At 47.4% G+C, this 26,670-nt stretch overlaps 1 protein-coding gene across 1 annotated transcript; it reads left to right on the top strand.

Annotated features, from left to right (window-relative positions):
* Positions 1-1,167: 1,167 nt before the first annotated feature.
* Positions 1,168-23,323, top strand: PVALB (parvalbumin). The gene is made up of 5 exons (XM_043964947.1): positions 1,168-1,324; positions 4,902-4,986; positions 6,798-6,930; positions 8,418-8,527; positions 23,096-23,323. Exons 2-5 carry the CDS (start codon positions 4,926-4,928, stop codon positions 23,122-23,124), a joined length of 333 nt encoding a protein of 110 aa, XP_043820882.1. The 5' UTR covers positions 1,168-1,324; positions 4,902-4,925; the 3' UTR covers positions 23,125-23,323.
* The last annotated feature ends 3,347 nt before the right edge of the window (positions 23,324-26,670 follow it).

The following is a 26,670-nucleotide window of genomic DNA, read 5'->3' as shown; positions in this document are numbered from 1 at the left end:
CAAGCTACTTAATTTCAGGTCACTGGGGAGGACAACTTTTGACTGACAAGGTGTTTCACTTTCTGTAAATAGGGGGATGACAGAGGTTGGAGAGGGAGTTAGGGATGGCCACCAAGAATTCATTGTTGGGGGCAGCTAGGTGGCACAGTGGATAGAGAACCGGCCCTGGAGTCAGGAGTACCTGAGTTCAAATCTGGCCTCAGACACTTAACACTTGCTAGCTGTGTGACTCTGGGCAAGTCACTTAACCCCAATTGCCTCACTAAAAAAAAAAAAAAAGAATTCATTGTTGGACAATATCATGGTGGTCCAAGTATTTGCTGGCCACAAATCCCCTTTGTCATCTCTTTGTTAGCATTCCTCAAGGCTCAGGCCTTGGCCCTCATCTCTCTTCCTCAAAGAACTTGTCAGTTTTCAGAGCTTTGGAGATCCCCTCTAAGCTATGAAGCCAGGTTCCATCTCCCTAGCCTTTTGTAAGTACCATTCCTGTATCTCCAACTAGTCCTAGAATGTTAGAATTGATTGTAAGAGGTCTTAACCATCTCTTCTTAAACATCTCCCTCTCACATCATCCTCAGCCTGTAGACTTGGCTGCAATACTAACTTATTCCAGAAAGGGATGACCAAGATCTTGAGAAATCTAGAAAACATACTATATACCAGTTAAATGGAATTGGGAATATTTTGCCTGGAGAAGAGAAAACTTAAGGAAGATGGGATCATTTTCATTAAGCTTCTTAGGAGCTGTCCCATACAAGAGGCATTAGGCTTTTTCTGCTTGGGCCCAGAAGGTAAAACTAGGACCAATGGGTACAAATTTTTATTCAGAATATGTGAGAACTTCCTAATAGTTAAGACTTTGTAACAAAGGAATGGGCTGGTATGTGAGGTCCATCACCAGAAGAAATAAGACAGCCACTTTTAAAGAGTAAATTCACATTTCTGGTAGGGGTCAGACTAGATGACCAACTGAGGGATCTATGGTCTTTCCAATTTCAAGATTCTATGATTCTAGGTGGGCCTTCAGCCGGGCCTAAGGTTTTAGGTGCTGAAGGAAGGCAGATGCCAAGGATTATTAATAGGCCCTACTTGATCAGCCCAGAGAGGGTGAATGTGATACAGGCACCAGGCACCATGGCCCAGGAGTATCTGACACCATCAGGGGAGGGCAAGAAGAGAGGGAGAACCACTTGCCCAAAATAGCTGGACCCCAGGAGTCTATATAGGAAGAAATCCTGCCTTGGGGCTTAGCTTCCCTTGATCACCTCCTCTCTCTTATCCTCTCAGTGCCTTGGGTCAGCTTGTGCCCCCACCTAAATTCAAGGTGAGTTGGAACAGCCACCAGAGACTGGAGGAAGCTATTGAAGAAGGGAGGGGGAGGATCCTGGAGGATGGGGAACTTGGATTGGGAGAATAAGGGAGTGTCCCTTTATCTAGACTCATCTAGATGACAAATGGAGCAGAAGGGACTCTGGGCTCAATAAGCCTAAGGAAAAAGACAGGAAAAAGGAGAGGTGAAAGGAACCATGTGATATAGTGGGAAGGAAGCTGGTTGGGTGTCAGGGCAACTTGGGATCTAATCTGGGTTCTGCTAACTTGTGAAGGGGCAGGGAGTTTGCTTCCTCGCCTATAACGTGAAAGGGGGTAGTGGAGCCAGATGGAGATGATTTCAATGATTTCTTGCCTTCTGTAGTTCTATGGGCAGCTCCAACAGGTGCCTAAGCAATGGGGTGTCCTGAGAGGATATATGGAGAGAAAAAGCACAGAGCCCCAGAGAGTGGTGAGCCACATGGAAAGAGAAGGAAAAGAAGAGGGATGAGGGAGGCTCCTACCCAGTAGGCTGTTTGGACTGATGTGGACCTGAGATTTTGGGGGATGAAGTTTGCTAGAAGCTCGAGAAAGGGCGGCAGTGGGTGTAAGGAACTGAGGAGAACCTCACCCTCCAACTTTCTCTTCTCATCCCTCCCCTTTGGCCCTCCACAAGCTCTGCAGGACTGTCTTGAGCTCCAAATAAACTTTATGGTGGTGTGGAATAAGAGCTAGTGTGGGAGTCTGAAGATGGGGGTGGTATACTCATGGCTCTGTTGTCGACTTGTTGGGAGGGCCCCCAGAAGCTACTTCATCTCTGGGGTCTCAGTTTCCTTTTCTGAAAAGTAAGAGGGTTGTACGAGACGGTCTCTGAGGTACTCTTTTCCTGCTGTGACATTCTTTGATTCTAAGTGGTGACAGAGATAGATAGGCCTACATGGGTGAGGAGGGGGTTAAGCAGAAGTGGGGATGGAGCAGGTAGGTGACCCCTCCCCTCCCTCTCTGGCTCAGATTCTCTGTGGGTCCAGAGAAGGAGGGTGGAAGAGGCTTGGTAGCAGCTACGACTGCAGAATTCAGGGGAAAGGCAGGATGCCAGGGGATATCAGGTCAAAAGCTTCAGCCTGTGCCCTATCCATGCCAGCTGGCTGGGCTGGGAGGGTTCAAAGGGGCTGACTCACCTAGAGCATGGCTGACAGGCAGACTTGCTAAGGTTCCCAGTTCAGGGCAGCTCTCCAGTGCTCCAGAGCACTGGCACAGGGGAAGGGACAGGGCCAGCAAGAGGGAGAAGCACAAGGAACTTAAGATCTCAGTCAACCAACCCACCCCTTCCCCTTTTATCAACTCCTGGGCTTCCTTGGCCCTTCCCCTTCCCCCCCCCCCCACCTCATCCCCCAAGGATGAGTCAGGGAAAGGATGGTAAAATCTTGGAGATGGAAGGGATTTTGTTTTTGATGGAAGGGATTTTAGAAGCCATCCACCCCCCTCCCCATCATTTTACAGGTGGTAGGATTTGAATCCAACCCAGCTTTCCCTGAATCTAAGGCTAGTACACTCTCTGGTACAGTATGGTACCTCCTCTACATATGCTGGAAGGTGTGTGAACGTCCCTTGGGATCTCTGATGTTACCCAGAGGTTCAGCACTCACCAGAAAGGCCCTGAAGTCAGGAGAACTGTGGTGGGAGCTGGAATGAGTTTGAGAAATCATCTAGTCCAATCTCCACATTTTTCTAATGAGGAAACTGAGGCCCTTAAAAGGGCAAGACTTGACTGAGTGGGTCACAAAGGGTGTTGGCAGCAGAGAACAGACTAGGACCCAAGTCTTTTCCTTAGGTTAGGGGGAAAGGGAACCCAGCTCCCACCACCCGCAGGAGCAATGGGACGAGGAGGTAGAAGACCATCTCTCTTTGGACCTAATGTCATTCCATAGATTGAGGGGAGGAATAGGTCCATGAATCAGGGGGATGCCCTCCACCAGCTTGAAAGGACAGCTCTTTTCTAGGGGGTATTGTGGTCCCAAAGTGCTGCGATCTGCAGGGAACCCGTCTTCCCTTTCTCCACATGAGCTTCCTTGTCCTGTTTCCCCCCAGATTGGGGGAAGGGCCCTGCCTGCCCACAAGCTAGAGAAGTAGAGGAGGCACAGCCCAGGGGGGGAAACAGGGTTGAATTGCAGCTACATAAGCTCAGGGCCAATGATTGGCCTTCCCTTCTATCTCCAAATCTTATGATCTCTTTGAACTTCAGTTTTCTCGGCAATAAAAGGCTGGGACTGCACTGGATGAGCTCTGTTTCCTTTAGTACTCAATCCTATCATCCCATGATCTCTCTGAGCCTCCATTTCCTTATATGTAAAAAGGGATTTGTCCTGGACAACTTCCTAATTTTATTCCAGTTTTAAGTCCCATTCCCACCACCGCCATACTTGTTGTAGGCAGCAAGGGGAGGGGAAGCCTTTGGCTCTCTAGGAAGTGATTAGGGGCATAAATCTAATGTTGAAAGGGACCTCAGAGGTCATCTAGTTCAACCACCTAACTTTGCAGATGAAACTGAGGAAAAGTGAGTGACTTGTCCAAGGTCACACAGGAATCATTGGAAGAGGCAGTTTTTCCAACTGAGGTCCTAAGACTCAAGTTCAGCTTGCTATACCCCCACTGGGGTCCAAAGGAATTGGGGAAACAGTCTCCTATGGTGAATTAAACTCCCTGACTGTGTAAAGGAGTTTAAGGGGGGAGGCTTGGAGCAATCTACTGCCCCTGACTGCCTGAGTGTGGATCCTGACACAGGAGGGGTAAAGAAAAGACAGTATCTTCAGGTTAAAAAAGAAAAAAAGAAAAGCCTCCAAATTTGTCCCCTGATGAATGTTAAAGGTGCAAAGACAGGCTACAAAGGTATCAAAAAGCTTTAAGAGGGGTGTCCGAACCTTCATCCCTCCCTATCCCTCAGAAGCAGCAGCAAGTCTCTTTTTTGAGTCTTGGGGGGTCTTGGGACTGGAAGCCGCGGGGGCCCTGCGGATTCTTGAAGAGGCCCAAGGCAGGCAGAATAGAGCCGGGCAGGGCAAGGGGCAAGGGGCAAGGAGCCGCCCAGGGGTGCAGGCAGGATGGTCTCATTTCCAGGATCCGGCTCGGGCTCCCGTCCTGGCCAAGGGGAAAGGGACTGGAAGTAAGGGAGTTGAGAGAAGGGGGGCTAATGCGGGCTGGGAGGGGGGACTTGCTGCAGTCTTGGCGCCCTCTCTGCCCACTGAGCCCAGGGACAAGGCGCCCTCGGGACGGTTTGGGTGGGGGAGCAGGGTGGTCTGCTCCAGCCGATCCAGTGCAGCACCACCTCCGTGCCCTTGACCAAGCCGCTCCTGGTGTGCGCGCCCATGTTCCCCCCAGCCCCTCAAAGAGGCCTCAAAGGGCCAGGGTTGCCCACACACACACACACACACACCTCCTCGACGCCCCAGGGCTGGGCCTTGGAGCGAGCCTGGCCCGGTGCCAGCCTCTCGCCCTAGCCCTCCCCGGCGCGCGGCCCCGGCGCAGCATTGCAGCGCTGGTCATATGAGCAGGAACGCTGAGAGAGGCACTTTTTAATCTGTTCGTACTTGCTCGCCTAGCCCGCTCCGACCCACACCGGCAGCATGTCGATCACAGACTTGCTCAGCGGAGAGGATATTAAGAAGGCGGTGGCAGCCTTTGCAGGTGAGCCGCTTCTTCCCCACCCCTCCCTGTCCTATCCCTCCCCACCCCATCGCCTTTCCCCCGTGCCCCATCTCCTGCCCTCGGCAGCCCTCTGCCCCAGCCCCAGCATCCCGAGCATCCTCGCCCACGCAGCCCGGAGATGGAAGGGACCTGGGCTGCGTGCCCGAGCACAGGAGTTTGGTAAGGGGACCGGAGGACGCAGTAGTCTCCGGGACAAGGAGGACCCAGGCGTCCCCGGGAGCGCGTTGGGCATCTCCACGGGTCCTGTCTGCGGCGAGCTTCCCGTGCTCAGAAACTTCCCCGCACTCTGGAGGAACAGCCCCGGGTGCGTGCTCATGCCCTAGTGAGTGGCCAGTCTAGCTTGGCCAGGAGTCCGGAGCGACCCTGCTCCAGGGGAAAGGGTGGGGACCTGAAAGGGATGGAGGGGGGCGCCGGGATCAAAGCTAAACACTGGCCACATCCCAGGAGGGATTCAGCCCAGATGCGGGAGCTAAGTGGATGCTGCGAATTCTCACCTCCACCCAAGTTACATGGAGGAGACAGTGTCCAGTCAGGAACCTGAGCCCTTTCTGTCTGGCAACTAACTGAAGGAGTACTATTCTCTCCTCTTTTTTCACCATGCACCCCTTTCCTTCACCTCAGCTTTCAGTTCCAGATAGCCTCTCCTTTCCTGAGCCGGGTTCCCTCATCTCCCAAATGCACAGAGTACTTCGGGGTTCATCTCTTGCACCCCGTCCCAGGGTCCCCTCTCCCCTGGGATGTCCAAGATTGGCCACTAGGGAGGTGACCTTCCCAAACGTACTGGCGCTCTGAGCTCAGCTAAGACATAAACTGTTCAGGGCTACTCTCACAGCAGCAACTTTTGGTCCAAAAAGAGGATGAAAACCGGGTAAGGGGCTCTCCATGCCTGTCCCCCTCTTTCTCTTCCTAAGTTCCCTCAGTATGGGAAGCTCTGGCCAAGATGCTTGAACCTTGTCCCTCATTCAGTTCAGAACCCCCCCCCCACCAACTTTCTCCCAGGACCCCCAAACCTTGTCTCTAAGTCACCCAGTCCAGCTCTATGCCCACCCAGAGGTGAAGACCAGGTCCAGATGCTGGGCACCCTTGCCCTGAGGTTTTGGGGAAACTGCTCTCCAACCTTCTCCTGTCTAACTCTCTGATCACATAATTGTGGCTACCCTGATTTTTCTGGTGCTTTCTAAGAAGCCCTGTGGGAGCCTAGGACAGCCAGGACTGCAACTGGGCTCAGGATGGGGTGCTAAGAAACTCCAGCTCTCTCCCTTCTCAGCACCATCTTCTACCCTCACTGTTTGACCTTGAGAGACTTGCTTGCCCTCTCTGTGCCTATTTTCCTCACTCCACAATAGGAAGCAAACTAAGAAGTCTTAGCTCTGTCCACCACACCCCCCAAAGCTCCCTGGATTCAGATTCAGAGGACCTGGGTTCAAATCCTGTTCCTGCCACTTACTAGCTGTGTAACCTAACCTTGGGGAAGTCATTTCACTTCTCTTGAGCTGAAGATGAGGGGCATGAGACCAGATGACCTCTAAGGTTCTTTTCAATTCTCAATCTATGGTCCTATGATCTCACCTGCATCCCCCTCCCCCAATATTTCATTCAACTGAGATTCTGGAGGCAAAAAGTCTCCAGGTCCCCTTTTAGTTCAGATTCCCTCCCCCTCGCACTTCCCCATCCATGTAGGGCGCCCTTCAGAGAGCAGTCCCCATTTCCTGGGCTAGGAGACACTGCCTGCTACAGAACACCATATGTCTCCTGCCTCCCATCCTGATTAACTGCCCTGCTTCCCGCAGCTGCTGAGTCCTTCAACCACAAGAAGTTCTTCGAGATGGTGGGGTTGAAGAAGAAGAACAAACAGGATGTGGAGAAAGTGTTCCACATCCTGGATAAGGACAAGAGTGGCTTCATCGAGGAGGATGAGCTCAAGTGAGCCAGCCTGCCCCACCCCCACCCTCCTTCCCCAGGGATGGGAGGCTTCTAAAGGGAGGTGGGGGGCATGGTGGGGGGCATGGGGGGGAGGGCTGCTTCCTGGCCAGAGGCGCCCATCAAAGATGGGCCTGGCTGCCTCCATCTGCACACTTCTCTGGCAATAATCAGCCCACAGCTACTGAGAGAGCCAGACCTAATGGGCTGGAAGACAAATGTTTCCTCTCCCTTTGGTTTCAGGGAAGGCTAGGGTCATTGGAAGAGGGCAGGACTAACTGGGTTAAGTTGGAGGCATTTAATATTTCTAATGGGATGATGTTGTTCAATAATTAAACACTTCTGAGAGCTCGGCTCTTCCTCAAGAGAGTTTGAGGGACAGGAAAATATCCCTTGAGTTCCACAGCAGTTTCACTGTGTTAGTAGCACCCCCCGCACCCCACCCCTTCCTCACCAAAGCTCCTCGGTTTGAATCCTAGCCTTGCCACTTGCTAGCTGGATGACCTTGGGCAAGTCACACATTTTCTCTGTGCCTTGGTCTCTTCACATATAAAATGAGGGGAGTCAACTAAGACCCCTTCAAACCCTTTGGCCCTATTCTGACCACCACCATCAATCGGAGCTAGGTGGAGACTCAGAGTTTATTTGGTCTTCATTTTATGAATGACACATGGAAGAGAGGCCCTTAGAGGTAAAATGCCCTGTGCAAGGTCACCCAGCTAGGAAGGAACAGTGCTGGGAACTGAACCCAGATCTCCTCACTCATACATTCAGACATCTAAGCAAAGCATCCTAACCCATACTCTGTGAACTTGAGGGTTCTTTTAAAAATATATCTTGATAAATGCATTTCAATATAACCAATCGCATTGATTAAGCAATTACTATGTGCCAAGTACTGTGAAAGGTGATGGGGGTACAAAGGTATATAGACCCTGCCCTCAAGGAGTTTACATTTGACTGGAGGAAAACACATATACATTTTGCCAATTGTTACTGGGGAGAGGGGTCAGCTTTTTGGAAAAGTGAATGCTCAAACTGAGCCTTAGAGAGAGCTAGAGACTCTAGGAGGCAAAAGCAAGGAAGGAGAGGGTTTTAGACCTAGGGGAACAACCTGTACAGAGGCACTAAGGTGGGATGTGGGACACTTCAGGGAGGGCAGTTTGGCTGGAGCATGGGGGAACAATGTGTAATTAGCCTAGAAAGAGAAGCCAGAGCCAGACCACGTAGGGCTGTGAGTGCCAAACAAAGGGATCTGTAGTTTCTGCTAGAGACAACAGAGAACCTTGGATGCTACTAAGTCTCTCATTTAGAAGAGGAGCAAATGGAAGATCAGAGAAAGGAAATGACTTACCCAGGGAATTAACTGCAGAAGCAGGACTAAAGTCTGGGTCATCCTTCCCCCATGCCCTTCAGTCTGTCTGGCATGCAGACTTAGGGCCAAGACCACCTCAGCCTGACCCTTCTTCTTCTCTGCCTTTTCACTTTAGATTCATCCTGAAGGGCTTTACACCAGATGGCCGAGACCTGTCTGACAAGGAAACCAAGGCACTCCTGGCTGCTGGAGATAAGGACGGTGATGGCAAAATTGGGGCTGAAGGTGGGTAGTGACGAAGGTGCTGGGCACAGAGCACACCCTGGTCCTCTTTAAGTGTCTGCTGTCCATTGGGGAAGGAGTGGAGGTCCCCAAAGCGGAATTCTCAACCCAAAGGGCAGGTTTTCTTGTTGCCCAGAGATCAGAGAAAGCAGAGATACCCCCTTCCCCACAAAAGCAGGGAGGAGTGCCATGGGTGGAAAAGCATCTTACAGTCAGATGGCCTGAAACTGAGACCTGGTCTAACTCTTTGACCAAGCTCTGTGACCTTGGGCAAGTTACTTCCCCTCTCTGGCCTCAGTTTCCCCATCTGTAATATAAGAAGATTGGATTATATGGCTTCTGAGGTCCCACCTACACAAACCTCACAACAACTCCACTGGATAAGTCATGAATTATTATCCACAGTTTAAAGACAAATAAGGTTCAGACTGGTTAAGTGAATTCCCACGGTCACATGGCTACTAAGAATAAGAGCACAGATATAAACTCAGGAGCTTTTGAACCCCTGTCTCCTAACTCCCAACTTGTCTGCCCCTCACACTGTTCTGCCTCCCTTTGTTACCCCTTTTTCTGTCTCTTTATCCTAACTATTTCTGGGAGAGAAAGCCTAGCTTGGCTTTAGTGTCCAAGCTTGATTTTGGAGTGGCCAATAATAGTACCTCTCCACTCCGGATTCCACAGTGGGTGTGCCCTCTTTCCCCCAATAGCAGAATTAAAGTAAAGAAGCATCAAGGTTTACTAGTTGTGTGATTTGGGACAAGTTACTTATCTCTGTGTGCCTCAGTTTCCTCATCTGTCAAATGAGGAGTCTGAGCTTGATGACATCTAAGTTCCCTTTCATTGTGCAACCTATGATCTCAAGTAGGGGAACTAGCCCCAAGGGAAAGCCTCAGGTTTAGTGTCCCCTGTTTTATTATTTGGGTGACAAAGTTCCCTTCCCACTGGTCTAGGCTGCCACAAAAACAGATCCAGCCCCGGCATCCCAGTTCCTCCTGTGACCCAAGCTCTGTCCATGTCACACTTTCCCCCTCTTTTATAGGTAGTCCATTTGGGCTAATCAGTAGTGCTTGAGAAAGCTGGAATGGTTGACTGGGCATGAGTGGTTTCTGTGTACTGCCTGAGAGAACACAGAACAAGTGCTCAGTCCATTCCCCACCCCCCTCCCTGTCCTATGCTTTGATACTAAAGACTCATTAATCATTTGGTGACCAGGGTGAAATTCTGCCTTCTGCAGCTGCTCAGGAGAATGAATCAAATATCCCTATCAGAGGAACACAGAATGGGAGAGCTGGGAGGGGCCTCGGGGATCATTTGGTCCAAACCTCTCCTCTTTAGAGGGGGAAACTGAGGCCCGGATGAAAGGAAGTGATCTGCCCCCAATTCCAAAGCTAGAAAGTGGTAGCATGAAGATTAGCATCCAGGTCTTTTCATTCCCAGTTAAGTCTTCTTTCAACCATACCCTGCTGCTTCCCCTCAGGCTGTCCTCCCTCAACTTCCAAACTGCTGTGAGTAGACCAGAAGATGGAGACATTTCCAGCTCTGCAAGGGGAGCTTGGGCAAGTCCCTTACTCTCTCTAGGCCTCAGTTTCCTCCTCTATAAAACATCGGCATTGATCTAAGTGAGCTCTGGTATCCCTCACAGCTCCTATGACCCTGGCTCCATTTTTACCTTGGTTTTCAAGAGGACTCACGTTCTCTAGAAGACCCTGGGAGCTTGAGAACATGCTTCAGGTCAGGATAGTAGGAGGAAAAGAATGCTGAATTTGCAATCAGCAGCCCTGAGTTCAAATCCTGACTCTACTACTTGTGCCCTGAGTTGTGTGACCTCAGGCAAGCCAGTTAATTACTCTGTGACTCAGTTTCATCCTCTGTAAAATGATGAATTAAACTCAATGGTTAGCACTAAATCTGTTGCCCTATATTCCTAAACTACTTAGCCGCTCTTCGCTTCAGTTTCCTCATCCATAAAATGAGATGGTTGGACAAGACGGCCTCTGATGTTCTTCCTGCTTCTAGAGCTGATATCCATCAGGCCTCCTTGAGAGGAACAAGGTTTCATCTTTTTGTATTTGTGTCAGTGCCCTTGAGAAATATTCCTCATTTAGGAAGCAACTGAATGGAAAGGAGAGAGCAGTGAACTGGGAGTCTGGAAGCCTAGGTTCAAAGCCATCTTCCCCTACTAACCGGCTCTGGTCCCTGAGGTGAAAGGAAAGAAAGCAACCCTAAGGCCCCTTCAGCATCTTCATCTATAACTTCAGGGTTTTAGACTTAACTGGCCTCTAAGGCCCCATTCAGCTCCAACGTTCAATGATTGTACAAATGATCTACCAGGTATAAAGCTAGTTAAGCAGCAAAGTAATTAGCATCTCCCACTCTGATGCTCACTAGCTCAGGTTGTGACCTTGGACAGGTGGTGCCCCTCCTCTCTCCAATCCATGACCCAGCTTCTCCATCAAGAGGACGGGGCTGACCACATTGGCCCACAAAAAGTATCCATGATGCTATTTGGTTCTCCAAAACCCCACCTCCTACAAATACATTATACTTATAAATTAGGGGCTCATTTCTATTTAGTGATCATTTTCAGAAAACTGAAAGTCATTTATAGACATGCCTTAGCAGTGAATTCCCACAGCCTATTCTGGGAGGCAGGTCAAGACTGGGCATGCAGGTGTTTAGGGGAAGAAGAAATTGAGATAGATATAGAGAGGGAATTTGGCCCATTATTTTGGAGGTAGGACTCTGTAGGGGGAAAAAGGAGAATTGGAGGCAAGAGAACCAGATTCAAATCCTGATTTGATTGCTAATTAGCTTTGTGACCTTGGAAAAGTCTTTCCATCTCTCTGGACCTGAGTTTTCTCCTCCCTAAAGCCTGGAGGTTGGACTAGAAATCTCTAAAGCACTTTCTAGCTCTTAACATTCACCACTGTAAGCATTCAATGTTCTAAGGCCCCTCCCTTTCCTCCAAGTCTAACGCTCTCTGTTCTAAGGTCCATTCCAATTTTGCATTTTAAGGTCCCTCCAAGTTGTTTTAGGATCTCTTTGGCTCTAACAAATTATAAGGGCCCTTCAAGCTCAAAAATTATATGTTCTAAGGTCTCTCCTAGCTCTGACATTCTATGTTCTCAGGTCCTTTCCACATTTTGTGTTCTAAGGCTGGCATCACAGTACCCAGTTCAGTATTTTAACCCCTAAAATTGGTGGCACTCAATGGTTTCAGGCATGTAGCATCCTCCATTGTTGGGCAGCACCCTATATATTTTCTTTTTCTTCCCCCCTTTTTTTTTGGTGAGGCAATTGGGGTTAAGTGACTTGCCCAGGGTCACACAGCTAGTAAGTGTCAAGTGTCTGAGGCTGGTTCTCCTGAATACAGGGCTGGCACTCCATCCACTGTGCCACCTAGCTGCCCCTAGCACCCTATATATTTTCACATAAGGGTCCTAAGCCCAGAATCCCAGAATCTCAAAGTTGGACCAGACTTGAGAAGCTCTCTGAACCTATATGTATCTGAGAAAGAAAGCCTTCTCTGTCTGTCTGTCATCTGTCTCTATCTCTCTCTGTCTCTGTCTGACTCTCTGTCTCTGTCTCTCTTTTCTCCTCCAACAAGGGGTCATCCAGTTTCTGCTTGAAGACCCCTTGTAAGATAGATCCTATTACTTTATGACTGTCTCTAGGCCTCAGTTTCCACATCTCTCAGAAATCTACAAAAGGAGGGGGCTGAACCAAATGATTACTAAGGTCCTTCCCCACTTTAACAGTCTATATAAAGACATTCATTTCCAGGATAATAATAACACCTAGCACACATCAGGAACTGTGCGAAGCACTTTACAATGATCTCATTTAGTCTTCAATCAGGGAGGTGCTCTTAATATTCCCATTTTACAGTTGAGGAAACTGAGCCAAATGGAGGTTAAGTGACTTGCCTGGGATCATACAGCTAGTAAGTATCTGAGGTTGGATTGGAATTTAGTTCTTCTTGACTCTAGGTCCAACACTCTATCCACTCATAGATCATTATAAACACAGCTCAATGAGACTTGGATAAGGGGATCTCTGAGGGCCCTTGCAACACTGAGATTCTGAGAGAGGGGTGAGGAAGGAAATCCGTGTGACTGTAGGTAGTAGCTGAATCCTTGGGCTCTATGATAAATAGCAAGATGATAATGCTTTGTTTGTTATAAAATATGAGAGAGACAGACAGAGAGAGACAGAGAGGCAGAGACAGACACAGAGAGAGAGAGAGAGAGAGAGAGAGAGAGAGAGAGAGAGAGAGAGAGAGAGAGAGAGAGAGAGAGAGAGAGAGAGAGAGAGAGTTCATACAGGATCTTTGTGTCTTGGCCTGCTTTGCTAGTCAGTATGATGAAGCCTCTGGACCACTTTTAAAAATCATGCTTTTAAATAATTGAAAGAAATATTACATTCCAGTTAGAGGTCAGTGAAAGTAAAGATGTTATTTTTTCCCCTTCTAAATTCATGGATCCCCTGAAATCTATCCACAGGGTAGAGGGTCCATGGACCCCAGGCTAAGAACCTTGATCTAGTACAGCCACTTGTCTATATAGTAAGACATGTGGGCCCAAGGAGACCAAGTGATTTGTTTGAGGTCACACAGGTAATGAGTGGTCAAAACAGGATTCAGGTCGTTGTCCCTTGACTCTGGATTGAGTTCTTTTCAGAGTGCCCTGATGCCTCTTCTTTCATAGGCTCACAGTCATTCAGGGAGGTGGTCAGGGGCTGGGATTCTTATACCCATTTGGCAGATAAGAATATGGAGACACAGCAAAGTCAAAGAATTGCTCCAAGGTCACACAGCCAAACCAGAAGTGAGGCCAGAATTCAGATCCCCTGACTCCTTCATGCCTTCCACTGAGGCAGAGTCTAAATTGGAGAGTTATTAATGGCTTAAGCACAGAGCCGGTGGCTTATTCATATTCCCAAGTGGACTTTCGTTCAAAACATCTTGTCTTTGCACCAGATAAGCTGCTGCCCAGGGAGCGGAGGAAGATGTCATTATGTAACTAGCCTATGGTTAAAAAGTAACCGAGGTTAGGACGAATGAAGGAACTTTCACTTTCTTTATTGCTTCCCCCCACCCCCACCCCTTCCAAATTAAGCTAATGGAGTCTCAGGGCACAGGGAGGCTCAGTTTTGTCCTATCGGAAGCCAGAGCTGGTGACGGAGGACTGGCATTGCTGTTGTAATTATGTTGATCCTGCCACTGTCTTAGGTAGATGTGTTCTCTGCTTCTCTGGAACAGTCCTCATTTGCTAACTGACATTTAAACATCACGCACCCACTCATTTTTAGCCTCACAACCAGGTTGGGATTCTATGAATAATCCTGGCCCCATTTTACAGATGAGGAAATTTACATGCAGAAAAGGAAACTGACTTTCCCAGGGTCACACAGCTAGAAAATAGTAAGGGTGGACGTGAACCCAGATTAACCATCATTCCAAGTCAAGTGCTCTAACCATTGTACACCACTGCCCCTAAGAGGAGGAAGTGCTCCCCTTTCTGTAGTTTTCTGTGGTTTACAAAGGACTTTTCTTGTAGTGGTAATCATGGAATGTAGAAGTAATCCAAAAATCATAGCTAGTATTTATAAAGCACTTTAAAGTTTGCAAGGGCTTCCCATGTGCTTGATTTGATCTTCATTGCCATCCTGGGAGGAAGGGGCTATAATTATCCTCATTTGACAGAGGAGGAAACTGAGGCTCAGGGCTGTTTAGTGACTTACCCAGGATCACTCGGTGAACAGCTAAGGGGTGACCCGATTCTCCCCATCCAATGCATAAAGGTTTTTAGTAGGATGCTGGCACAATTGGTGATTGTGGCCATGGATGACTGAACACAAAGAAATGGCCTTAATGCAGAAAAGGGGTTACGTTGGATCATGGATTTTGAGTTGGAAGAATCCTCAGTGGAATCTAGTCCAGTCCCCTCATTTGGCAGATGAGAAAAAAGAAGCTCATTTGCACCCAGGTCTTCCTGACTCCAAAGTCCAATGCTTCTAGTCACCAGTCTACAAAATGGCAGAACTAACTCCTCCAACCCACGTTTCCATCAGGCTGTTGTGGGAAAATTACCCGATTTAGAGTCGGAATGTCATAGGAATGTAGCTTCAGAGCCAGAGGGTACTTCAGAGGCCTCTCATTTTATAGATGATGAAAGTGAGGTATGGGTATCTTTGCTTAAGGTCACAAAGGTTAAAAGTGTCTGAGGTGGGATTTCATTTTAGAGCCAGTGCTTTCTTCTACAAGCTGTGTGACCTTGAAGAAAACATTTGACCTGAATCTCACTTCCCTTATCTGTATAATGAGAGGTTTGGACCAGGTGAACTTCCAGCTCTAAATGTAATCTGTGATTTCCAGCTTTGTGCAATCTCCTTATCAACAAAGAAACTGAGGCTGAGAGGAGAAGGGACTCGCACTAGGGTCTTCTAATGCCAAAAATAATGTATTATATTCTACTCATATAAATGCTTCAGCTTTTTGTGGGAAATAGTATAGAAAGGCGGCATAACGCTTCTGCCCATGAATCACAGCTCTGGACAAGTCACTGGGGCCTCAGTCTCCACATCCTTTATAAGATCAGGACGTGGGACTAGCTAGCCTGAGTGATCCTGGGATCTGGGGACTCAGATGAAGAGGTGAACTGAGAGAATGGGCACTTCCCCAACCTCTTACTCAAAGGCCCATCTGCTTTTAAGTGCCAAGCCCTCACTTTCAGCTAATCCGCCTGTCAGTGGTGTCTACATTTGTCAGATCTGCAAAGAGATTCACAGGAGGACACATAAAATTAGGCTCATTTCAGCTTCCTGAGGGACAGCGGAAGACAGTCTTGTGATCCTCCTCCTCCCCCCTCCTCCTCCTCCTCCTCCTCCCCTTCCTCCTCCCCCTCCTCCTCCTCCTTCCTGTCCTCTTCTTTGTCCTCTTCCTCCTTTCTCTCCTCCACCTCCTCCTCCACCACTTTCTCCTCCACCTCTTCCTCCTCCTTTTCCTTCTCCCCCTCCCACTCTCCCCTCCCCCTACTCCTCCTCTTCCTCCTCCTCCACCCTCCTCCTTCCTTCAGGGCCTTTATTGATTGAAAGGATGAGGGTTTGGGGAAGAGGTTCTAGGAAGGGAGAAGTCTCCAGGCCTTCTCCCACAACCAGAAAGAGCACAGACAATGGTTCTCGGGTTTATTCTAGGGGATGGCTAATTGCTTAGTCAATTTCCCTGAAGGAAGACTTGCCCGCAGCCTATAACAGTATAGACTGATCACCATATATAATACTGGTTCTGTGCATCTCGCCAGAGAGACAGCTAACGATGGTGAATTAAGCCAGTTTCAGAGTCAGGAAGACCTGGGTTCAAGTCTGCTAGTATGATCCTGGGCAAGTCACCTAACTTCTCATGCCTTCTGGCAATCCCCCAACACTTTTAGCTACAGAAAAGCTCACTTGCATTGGTCAAAGGGGTTTCCTCCACCAAAGAAATCACAGAGATCAGAAATCCCCCCCCCCAAAAAAAAAACCCCACCATAATATACTGGCACTGCATATTGCAATAAAACATTAAACAGCAGGATATTTGTATATCAGCAAATTACATTCTAATATTTTATGCAAAACATCAGTTTCATAAACATTTTCCCAGCTGGAGCCAGTAGACCTTGGTTGGAATGAGTCAGGACTCACACGTTACCTGTGTGATATGGGGGTATCCCCAAGCCTCCATTTTCTAGAAAATGAAAGGATTGTTCCCCATAACCATCCATCCATCCATCCACCCTACAACCTATGAGATGGATAGATTCCGACCTGTGACTTCAGCCACAGAAGGAACTCTCTCAGGAAGGAAGTTCCCTCCCGAGATGCAATTTGGTCATTCACCTGTGACACAGTGGCTTAGAGTATGGTCTGAGGCATGTTCCCCCTTTGTTTTATCCTTACAACAGCCCTGGGAAAGCGATGATGTTGTGATCCCCATTGATCAGGTGAAGTTAAGGTGAAGTGACTTGCTCAGGTATCCAAGAGAAGAAGTGAACCCAGGCCCTCCTCCCTCTGTTTAGGCTGCCTGGACTTCCTTGAGACTCAGAGGAATGGTCATTAGCTTAAACTCTGGCCTGGGCAAAGCACTTACACTTTCTGGACCTCCAGGAGTCACTTTCCCTTTCTGGGCTCAGTCACCTCGGTGCCTTCATCAAGATTCCTCAAAGAAGGGAGGCCTGAAAGTAAGAAGTGGGTCTATTACAGTCTTCATTTTACGGAACAAGAAGCTGAGGCTCAGAATTGAAGTGATTTGCGCAGGGCTACCAAGCTAATCCTGAAGTCAAATCTAGATCCCATTCAAAGGCCATTCTTTAACTTCCCACCAGTACCCAGCATGCATTTGGCTCTAGGGGCTTTCAGAAACTTATCCAGGTTAGTTTGCTTGGTCCTCCTACACCTCGGAGAGGTAGGGCCTACAGGCATTCCTATTCATCCCATTTGATAGATAAATCGACTGAGATTCCGAGGGATTTGACCTACAGGCATTCCTATTCATCCCATTTGATAGATAAGTCAACTGAGATTCGAGGGATTTGACCTACAGGCATTCCTATTCATCCCATTTGATAGATAAATCAACTGAGATTCAGAGGGATTTGACCAGAGTCACAACACTGGGCCTGAATGTTTTCTGAATCTAGTACTGAGCATCTTTCTATCAACCTATCAATCAATCAATAAGTGTTTAAAGCAATCAGGTCCTACTATATTATCAATGCTGAGCACACTTACTGGCACACAGTAGGTCCTTAATAAATGCTTACTCACTACTCTGGGCCAGGTACTTTGCTCGGCACTGGAAGATACAAGACAAAACAGAAACAGGTCCTTGCCTTAAGCAGCTTACAATCTATGGGGGAAGACAACACATACTCATAGAAGGAAAGGGAAGGGAATGAGCATTTACTAATATTTTCTCATTTGATCTCAGCTGGACGAGACCTTAGAGACCAACCACTTAATTTTCCAGATGAGAAAATCAAGTTAAGTGACTTGCCCAGCATCACACAGTAGGATCTGAAGCAAGATTTGAATTGGGGGCTTCCTGACCCCAAGCCCAGCACTTGTCCCATTATGGTTCTAGTTCTAGCCGCCTTGTATAAAACACATAGAAAGTAATTACAGAGGGGCAGCTAGGTGTCTCAGTGGATACAGCGCCAGCCCTTGGAGTCAGGAGGACCTGAGTTCAAATCTGGCCTCAGACACTTGACACTTACTAGCTGTGTGACCCTGGGCAAGTCACCAAAATTTAAAAAAATTAATTAAAAGAAAATAATTACAGAGATATTTGAGGGGACAAAAAGTATGTGAATGTTTTCATGGTGGAATGTGGTGGCTGAGCTGAATCTTGAAAGGAAGTAGGGGATCTAAGAGGCAGAAGGGAGAGCATTCTTCCAATGGGATATCCATGAGGCAGGCAATGGAGTATTGAATATGAGAAACCTCAGGAAGGACAGTTTGGCTGGATTGTAGAGTGTGTGAAGGGGAGTAACAGGCAATTGGCCTAGAAAGATAGGTTGAGGCTAGGTTGTGCAGAGGTCTAAATGCCAAACTGAGGAGCCTTATTTGATCCTATAGGCTATAGGGAGCTACTACTAACATTCATTGAATGCAGAAAAAGGCAAAACATTGTCAACCTCCCTATCAACTCCACTCAGATCCAGCTGACATCTACCAAGACCTTACTTTCCTTTGACATTAGCCTTGTCTGTGTATTCTGAATATTCTGCTCAACTGTAGCCCGGTTTCTTGAAAAGAGGATATTATCTAATGGCCAGCTACTCACTGTCTGTTTCTAGAGAGGAAGAATTCTTTGTCTGTTTCCTTAGACGAATCCATCAATTCCCCAAGAAAACCTACTTGCTTGTGCCTAGAGATTGGTGACTAATAGATTCTTGTTGACCTGAAGGGAGCTATCCACTGATGTGCCACAAGACTCTTGCCTTGGTCTTGTTCTATAGCACAAAGCTTGATGGGCTAGTTTATGTGTTGGAGGACACAATCAGAATCCAAAAGGATTTCGACAGCCTGGGATAATGGGATGAATATAAAACAATGAGATTTTAAAGGGATAAATGTAAAGTTGTGTGCTTAGGTAAAAAAAACCCCACAATTATATCAGTATAGAATGGGGGAAACATAGCTGTGTGAAAACAAAGTCGAATGAGTTGAGTGAAATAGAACTTCAGTGTAAGTCAGGAGTACAATATGGGAACCAAAAAGTATGGATTCTTTTTAAGGTTACATCAGCAGAAATTTTGCATTAGAAGTGGGGTTGTGGAGGGCAGCTAGGTGGCAAAGGGGATAAAGCACGAACCCTGGATTCAGGAGGACCTGAGTTCAAATCCGGCCTCAGATACTTGACACTCACTAGCTGTGTGACCTTGGGCAAGTCATTTAACCCTCACTGACCTGCCAAAAAAGAAGTAGGGGTGTGATAGTTCCCCTACTCCACCCCCCACCCCACCCTCAGCCCTGCTCTCTGCCCTGCCCAGGCTATGTCTAGAATACTGTGATCAGTTCAGGACACCACATTCTAGGACCAGCAATGAGAAATAAGAGTATGTCCAATAGAGTATGAGTGGGACAGCCTGTCTTGGACCTATAATTCATGTAAATTGGTTAAATGAACTGGGGAGTATTTATCCTGGAAAAGATTTGGGGAAGAAACGATCACTGTAACCATAATTTCCACCCACTCAATCTCATTCTGGCCTCTGGAGACTCCATGATGAGAAATCCCCAAGATAATGATTGTAAGCTTCTTGAAGGCAGGGACTATTCAATTCAAAGCAATTCAGTGCAATACTGGCTTATTAAGTTCATCTATATCTTTGCCAAGAAAATCCCAAATGGTGTCACAAGAGTCAGAAACAATATATGTGTGTGTGTGTACAGTTCTGAAGACAGTGCCTTGGACATAGTAGAAGCTTCAATTCAATTCAGCAAGGTCTCCCTCATGTAGCCCATTGTGCTAGGTCCTGACCCTCAGGGAAAGGGATTTGATTTGTATACCAAGGACAATCACACAAAACAATACACAAATGCATTCTAGAAGTCAATCCAATTTGAGTTATAGGATCATAAAATGTTGAGCTTCCAAAGATCTCTGAAGCTTATTTAGATCAAACCTCTTATTTTTCAGTTGAAGAAACTGTGATCCAGGGAAATCAAATGAGGTCATACAGATAGGAAGGATGAGATCTGTGATTGGAATCCAGGTCCTCAGACCTGAGAATCAGTAATAGTTCCACTCTACCACACTCAATAAGCATTTTTTTTTTGTGGGGCAATGAGGGTTAAGTGACTTGCCCAGGGTCACACAGCTAGTAAGTGCCAAGTGTTGAACTCAGGTCTTCCTGAATCCAGGGCCAGTGCTTTATCCACTGTACCACCTAGCTGCCCCTCAATAAGCATTTATTAAGCACCTACTATATGCTAGGCATTGTGCTAGGTATTAGGAAGATATATAAAGTAAAATTGCACCTGCCTTCAAATAGGTTATATTCTATTGGAGAAAAAATGTGGCTAAATGTCCCAGGATAGACAGTAACATAGCCTACATTTACATATGCTATAAAGGACATTGAGATACATTCCATCAGTTCCAAAGGGAATGCTAACCTGGCCTTCCAAATGAAATGTGATGGGAGGGATGAATGTATGTTGCCAATGCGCACAGCAGACAACAAAGGCTTCCTGGAGGAGGTGCCATTTGAGTAAGGTTTTCAAGCATAAGGGGCATGTCAGCAGATGGAGAGGAGGTGAGAAGATAAAGGGAAAAATGTGATCAAAGGTATGGAGGTAGGAAGTGGAAGTAGGGTGGATAAGGGAACGGTGATTGCTTCAGTTTGGCTAAGAGTTATGGACTGCATTGAGGAAAACATTAGGAGATGAGAGGGCTCGGACCTGGGAGGGACTCCGGAGACCCTCCAGAGACTAATCCAACCCTTTCATTCTACAGACAAGGAAAACTAAGGCTCAGAAAGGAATCATGCGGGGCAGCTAGGTGGCGCAGTAGATAAAGCACTGGCCCTAGATTCAGGAGGACTCGAGTTCAAAGCCAGCCTCAGACACTTAATACTTACTAGCTGTGTGACCCTGGACAAGTCACTTAACCCCCATTGCCCCACCAAAAAAAAAAAAAAAAGGAATCATGGAATCAAAGTTGAAAAGATCAGAGGCCCAGAGCTAGAAAGGACATCCCCTCATAGGCCATCTCGTCTGAGTTTTTCATTTTACACTTGAGGAAACTGAGGTCCAGAGAGAGAGAGAAAAGTGATTTGCCCACTATCATATATGATCACAGATGGAGATATGGAAAAGCCCTCAGGACCCAACTAGTTCAACCTCTTCACTTTACAGATGAGGAAATTTAGGCCAAGAGAAGTCCAACTTGCCCATACTAATGAGGTCACAATGGTTAGACCTGACATGCATACGGATGCACAAATGGGAGGGGATGACATTGCTGCGGGGGAGGAGCACGAAAGGGAAGAGACCGAAAAAGAGAAACTCACCTTAAGAGAGTGGGGAAGAGACTCAGAGCCATTTCAGGTCATAGAAGGAGGGATTAGAGAGAGGAGAGGACTATGAAGTATGATGTCTCTGAAACCAAGGGAGGGACCCAGAAAGGACGAAAGGGGGAAGGGAATCACCAATGGCAGATGCTGCAGAGGGCTTAAGAAGGATGAGCAGATTTTTAAGGCCAATGGATTTGGTGATTGGGAAGTCATTGGTGATCTTAGAGCAGACCTGGGAGAGAATGGGGACAGCGTCAGGGGAGTATGGTACAAAGTGTGTTGGCTCTAGGGATAGAGGACCCGGGTTTGAATCCTACCTATGCCTTTTACTCCCTGTGTGACCTTGCCTCTATAGATCCCAGTTACCTCATCTGAAATAAATGAAAAGGGAAACTCGATGCCCTCAAAGGTCCCCTCCAGCCCTCAGCCCTTAACTTCAGGCTCGGAATGACTGTGCAGTGTAGTGGACTTGAGTTAGGAAGAAAGAGAAGCTCAGGGGAAAACAGAGTTGGCAAGAGGGTTCCATTAATCAGTGCATTAATTGGATGCCAGTGGGTGCCCAGCCTGTGCCAGGCACTGGGAAGAAGGCAAAGAAATATAAGGCCTGGTCTTTGCCCTCAAGGAATGTGTAATCTGACTTGGGAGTCATGAAGTAAATGCAGGAAAAATCAAATAGCAAGTTAAGAGTTAAAAGGCCAGGCAACACGACAGTATCAGAGACGTCATGATGCAGCAGATGTCTGCTACGTGCCAAGTGAACGGGACAGGCGATCATTGCTATGCACCCAGAGGAGAGAGAGGGCACAAGGTACAGAATGGTCAAGGATGGCTTTCTGGAGGAGGGGGGCTGTGGAGTTGCAAAGGGGAGAAGAGAGCTCAGAGCTCACCAGGATCAAACTCCTCATGTTGCAAATGGGGAAACTGATTGAAAGATGTCAAACCATCTTCCCAAGGTCACACAGTAGTTAGTGGTTAAAAGCAAGGTCTCCTGGCCCATACCAGAATGCTTTCCATCATTCCAGACTAAACACTAGATACGCCCCCATAGACTACCTAGCACAACCCTTTCATTTTGTAGATGAGAAAATGGAGACCCACCCAGATTGGTGAACTAATTTGCCCACAGTTACACGGATTGTAAGCGGCAGAACTAAGATTTGTTAAAGAATCATGTTTGTTGTCCAGTCGTGTCTGACCCTTCAGGGCCCCATTTGAGGTTTTCTGGGCTGAGATACTGGAGTTGTTTGCCATTTCCTTCTCCAGCTCATTGTAGAGATGAGGAAACTGAGGCAAATAGGGTTGTGACTTGCCCACAATCACACAGCTAGTAAGTGTCTGAGGCCAGACTTGAGTCTTCAAACATGAGTCTTCCTGACTCAAGACCCACTGCTCTATCCATTGTACCATCTAGAGCTGGAAGAGATCAGTCCTGCTAGTCCAACCCCCTCATTTTGCAGGACCCACCTGAGGTCACAGGGGTCGTATGCAACAGAGCCCAGGTTTATCAGTGGATCATTAACAGCTCTAGCTCAAAAGGACCTCAGAGACCCTTCAGTCCAACCCCCTCAAAACAATCTCAGAGAGGTTAAGTTATTTGCCCAAGGTCACACAGGCACGAAGAAGTAGAATTGGTATCTGCACTCAGTTCTTCTGACTCCCAACCCAGTGCTGTTTCCCCATGTCACTAGAACAATTCCTGAGCTGGACCTGAAGGTTTGACATGATGCTTGGGAATGACCCCTTCCCCCCTCCCCAGTTTGGTTTTTTGGTTTTTTGGTTTAGTTTGTTTGGGTGTTGCTGTTGTTTTGAAGCAGACAGGAGCCTACCAGAGCTGTGGCCTCCAGGATGGAGCCAGGGGCAGCAGTATCCCAGTGCAGTTTGCTTCAGGGGGCTAGGACCTCACCGCCTGCCCTGCCCTGCCTCCTCCCGCCCCACCAAGGTTCCTCAGATTAATTTCCCCTCATCTCACCTCCGCCCGCTCCCCACTGTCTGTCCTTGTTGCTTCTTGCAGAATTCACAAGTATGGTGGCTGAATCATAAACGGCTCTGACCGCCCCAGGCCCTTCGACTGCCCCTGAACAACCGGATTCCAGTCGCCTCCTGCCGACCTCCTTGGTTTCTCTCCTTTTTATTTATGCTATTTTTTACTCCAACTGTTCCCTGCAGCCCTGTAACTCTATCACTACTCTGGAAAACGCTGGTAGAAACAATAAAGGTCAAATCCACCTGACTCCTGATACTCTGATGAGCCAGACCTCTCTTGCTTGACATAGGGTTTGGAGAGGGAAGGGTTTGGGGGGTGAGGGTGGATGGTGAGGGGTGGTCTGGGAAAGGCAAGACTCACCATCAAAACAACTCAGGCTTTGCAAGATCCTGTCTTATTTGGCCCTCACAACACCCCTGCAGGGTAAATAGTATAAATGGGCTATCCCAATTTTACAGGTGAGTAAACTGAGGCACAAAAAGGTGAAGTGATTTCTCAAGGTCACAGAGTTGTGAGTGGCAAATTGGGACCGTGAGCCTCATCTCCTCACTTAAGGATGTTCATCTGAAATAAATCTTAGATCTCATCCGAGCCCGTGGTAAAGTGGAAGGACCTCTAGATTTGGAATCAAAAGACATGGGTTCGAATTCTTATTGGACCTTCAGTCAGTTCCTTCACCTCCCTGTGTCTCAGTCTTCTCATCTGTCAAATAAAAGGGTTGGACTTACGGCCTCCAAGGACCTTCCAGCTCAAAATCTGACCCAAGAGAATGTTAGAGCTGGAGGTGACCTCAGAGCTCACCTGATCCGAACTGCCTTTACAAAATGGTAAACTGAGGCCCAGAAGGGGGAGGTGACCTCAGAGCTCACCTGATCCGAACTGCCTTTACAAAATGGTAAACTGAGGCCCAGAAGGGGGAGGTGACCTCAGAGCTCACCTGATCCAAACTGCCTTTACAAAATGGTAAACTGAGGCTCAGAAGGGGAGGTGACCTCAGAGCTCACCTGATCCGAACTGCCTTTACAAAATGGTAAACTGAGGCCCAGAAGGGTGAGGTGACCTCAGAGCTCACCTGATCCGAACTGCCTTTACAAAATGGTAAACTGAGGCTCAGAAGGGGGAGGTGACCTGTCCGTGCTCACATAAATGGTCATTGTGCACAATGACAATGAGTTTGCAAACTCAGCACTTTGCCCATTTCCCATTCTTGGGGTATTGCAGTATTATTATCATCCTCGTATTTCAGATGAAGAAGCCAAGACCCAGAGAGATTAAGTCACCTCCAGGGTCACAGAGCTAGTAAGAACAGAAGACACGGTTTTTGTTGCTATTTGATATTTTTTTGCAGGGCAATGAGGGCTAAGTGACTTGCCCAGGATCACACAGCTAGTAAGTATCAAGTGTCTGAGGCTGGATTTGAACTCAGGTCCTCCTGAATTCAAGGCCGGTGCTTTATCCACTATGCCACCTAGCTGCCCCTGTTGCTATTAGATTTTGACACAACCATCCACACTTCTTGGGACACATTCCAGAATTCCTTTGAGAATGTGCTTTTAGCTCTAAAGGATTATCTGTCTTGCCTCTTCTTTTTTTTTTCAGGAGAAATGATTTCTTTTATTATCTTGCGTATTTTATTCTATTCCTTTAAAAGCATTCTTTCAAGAAAAGGGCCAGTTGTATCAAAAAGGTTAAACACCTTTATCCTAGAGGTGATAAGCAGCCAACCAGTCACTTCCTCCTCCACAGGAAATACTGAAAAAGGAACAGCCGCCCCCAACATGCTGGGACAAAAACCAGACCCAACAACTAGGTGAGGGCATCACCATCTACAACCTGCCCACCCCAACTATCATGACCACATTAGCCTCCTAACCACAGGAGCAAAAGTTATAGGTCATAGGTTACCCCTAGTGCTTCTTCTGTTTCTCATTGTACTCTGTACTGATAAATCACAAGCACCTCAGGAGAAAACCATCTCCTATTGTTTCCTTCTTATTTTCATCACATCCTCCTAAACCTTAGCCCAGCTATGTTACAAAGCAATCCTGCCCGTGCCCTCCAGAATTATCCGTGTGATAATTCTCACATCTCCTCAACCTGGATTTTTTTCATTCTGCATTTTTACTACTTATTAGTTTTCATTGAGACTGGCTCCCTTCTGATGATGCTACAACCTCCACTACTATAGAAAACCTCACCTCTTCTTAATCAACCTATGGCTTTTGACTGGTCACCTGTCCTCAGTACCACAGAGGAGGCAAGAGAAGACAGTCCCTGTCCTCCAGGGGCCTACACTCAATGTAGGACACAGGTGCACACAAACCAGAAAGAGGCAGATGAGAAGTCTTAACACTTAGAAAGAACCCCATCATACCAATAGACATTGATGCTCCCTGTTGCTGTCACATTGACCAGGAAGGTCAAGATCCCTTGACTTCTGAAATAGGCACACACAAGCAAAGGTTTCCCCAAAACAATGTGATGAGTGGCCTACTGAGCTTACAACACAAATTCATCGTCCCCCAAAACATTAGGTATTTTCTGTTCCCAAGACCTCAGGTAGCTCATAACAGAGCCTGACACATATGACTTCCCCAGGGACATAAACAATTCAAACACCTGGGGAAGCAACCCAGGAAAACCAAATCTCTAGAACAGAACTTCACTGCTGAAATATAAGCATATAAAACCAAATTCCAGGAACTAAACTTCACCCACCTCACATTGAGACTATATCTGAAGCCACAATACAGGGACAGATGAATAAACACCAGCCCAGATATTTTGGGTTTCTGTTTTCATCTACTGCAGGCAGCCTCAGCACAGGCAAAACACTGGTGCCCTCATTAGAGGTATTGATTGCTACCATCTAGTTCCCACAGCTTAGCTGTCCTGATTCCAGGTTGGATTTGGGGTTTTTTGGTCACAGGAGATAATGACCTCTTTCTAGTTCAGCTCTTAAAGCCCAAGTCCCTCTCCACAGTAACCGGAGCCTAGCCCACATGTGATTGTTCATAAGTTCCTCCATCCTTTTCCTCTGCCTTTGTAGGATGGTGGCCAGTAAGAGGAATAGGGGGAGCCCCTATGGAGTAAGGGGACAATGTCATTTTTTCCTGTAATCTTCTGTCACAACTTGGAATCCATCTATCCCATCCTTGATGGGAGGTGAAGTCACCAAGCTTCCATGAGGAGTGTCAGACTCAAGGATAGAAAGAAGTGGGGGAGGGGCCTCTCAAGATGGTAACGGAGAGCCAGAAGCAAAGATCCATCACAGCCACAGGTTAAAACAGCCAGAGATCGACCAGTCTCTGGAACAGCCAGAGAGATCAATTTATCCATTAGGTGAAGTAGCCACAAAACAGAGAATTTCAGAGAAATTGGAAGAGATGTCCGAAAACTTGCAGTCCATTCCATCAGTGAAAAGGTCTGGGGGCAGCTAGGTGGCTTGGGGCAGCTAGGTGGCCCAGTGGATAGAGCACCGGCCCTGGAGTCAGGAGTACCTGAGTTCAAATCCGGCCTCAGACACTTAACACTTATTAGCTGTGTGACCCTGGGCAAGTCACTTAACCCCAATTGCCTCACTAAAAAAAAAAAAAAGAAAA

This window comes from Dromiciops gliroides, chromosome 5, assembly GCF_019393635.1.
Source record: "Dromiciops gliroides isolate mDroGli1 chromosome 5, mDroGli1.pri, whole genome shotgun sequence".
Lineage (NCBI taxonomy): Eukaryota > Metazoa > Chordata > Mammalia > Microbiotheria > Microbiotheriidae > Dromiciops > Dromiciops gliroides.
The sequence above is the reverse complement of the archived record's forward strand: the minus strand, read 5'-3'. Positions and strand labels throughout refer to the sequence as shown.

What these genes read in the sequence shown, in the direction of transcription:
- PVALB (XM_043964947.1), top strand. Translation starts at nt 4,926, where the DNA reads ATGTCGATCACAGACTTGCTCAGCGGAGAGGATATTAAGAAGGCGGTG. An exon ending in GGCGGTGGCAGCCTTTGCAG is followed by an intron (nt 4,987 to 6,797) that starts GTGAGCCGCTTC and finishes TGCTTCCCGCAG; the next exon opens with CTGCTGAGTCCTTCAACCAC. An exon ending in ATCGAGGAGGATGAGCTCAA is followed by an intron (nt 6,931 to 8,417) that starts GTGAGCCAGCCT and finishes TTTTCACTTTAG; the next exon opens with ATTCATCCTGAAGGGCTTTA.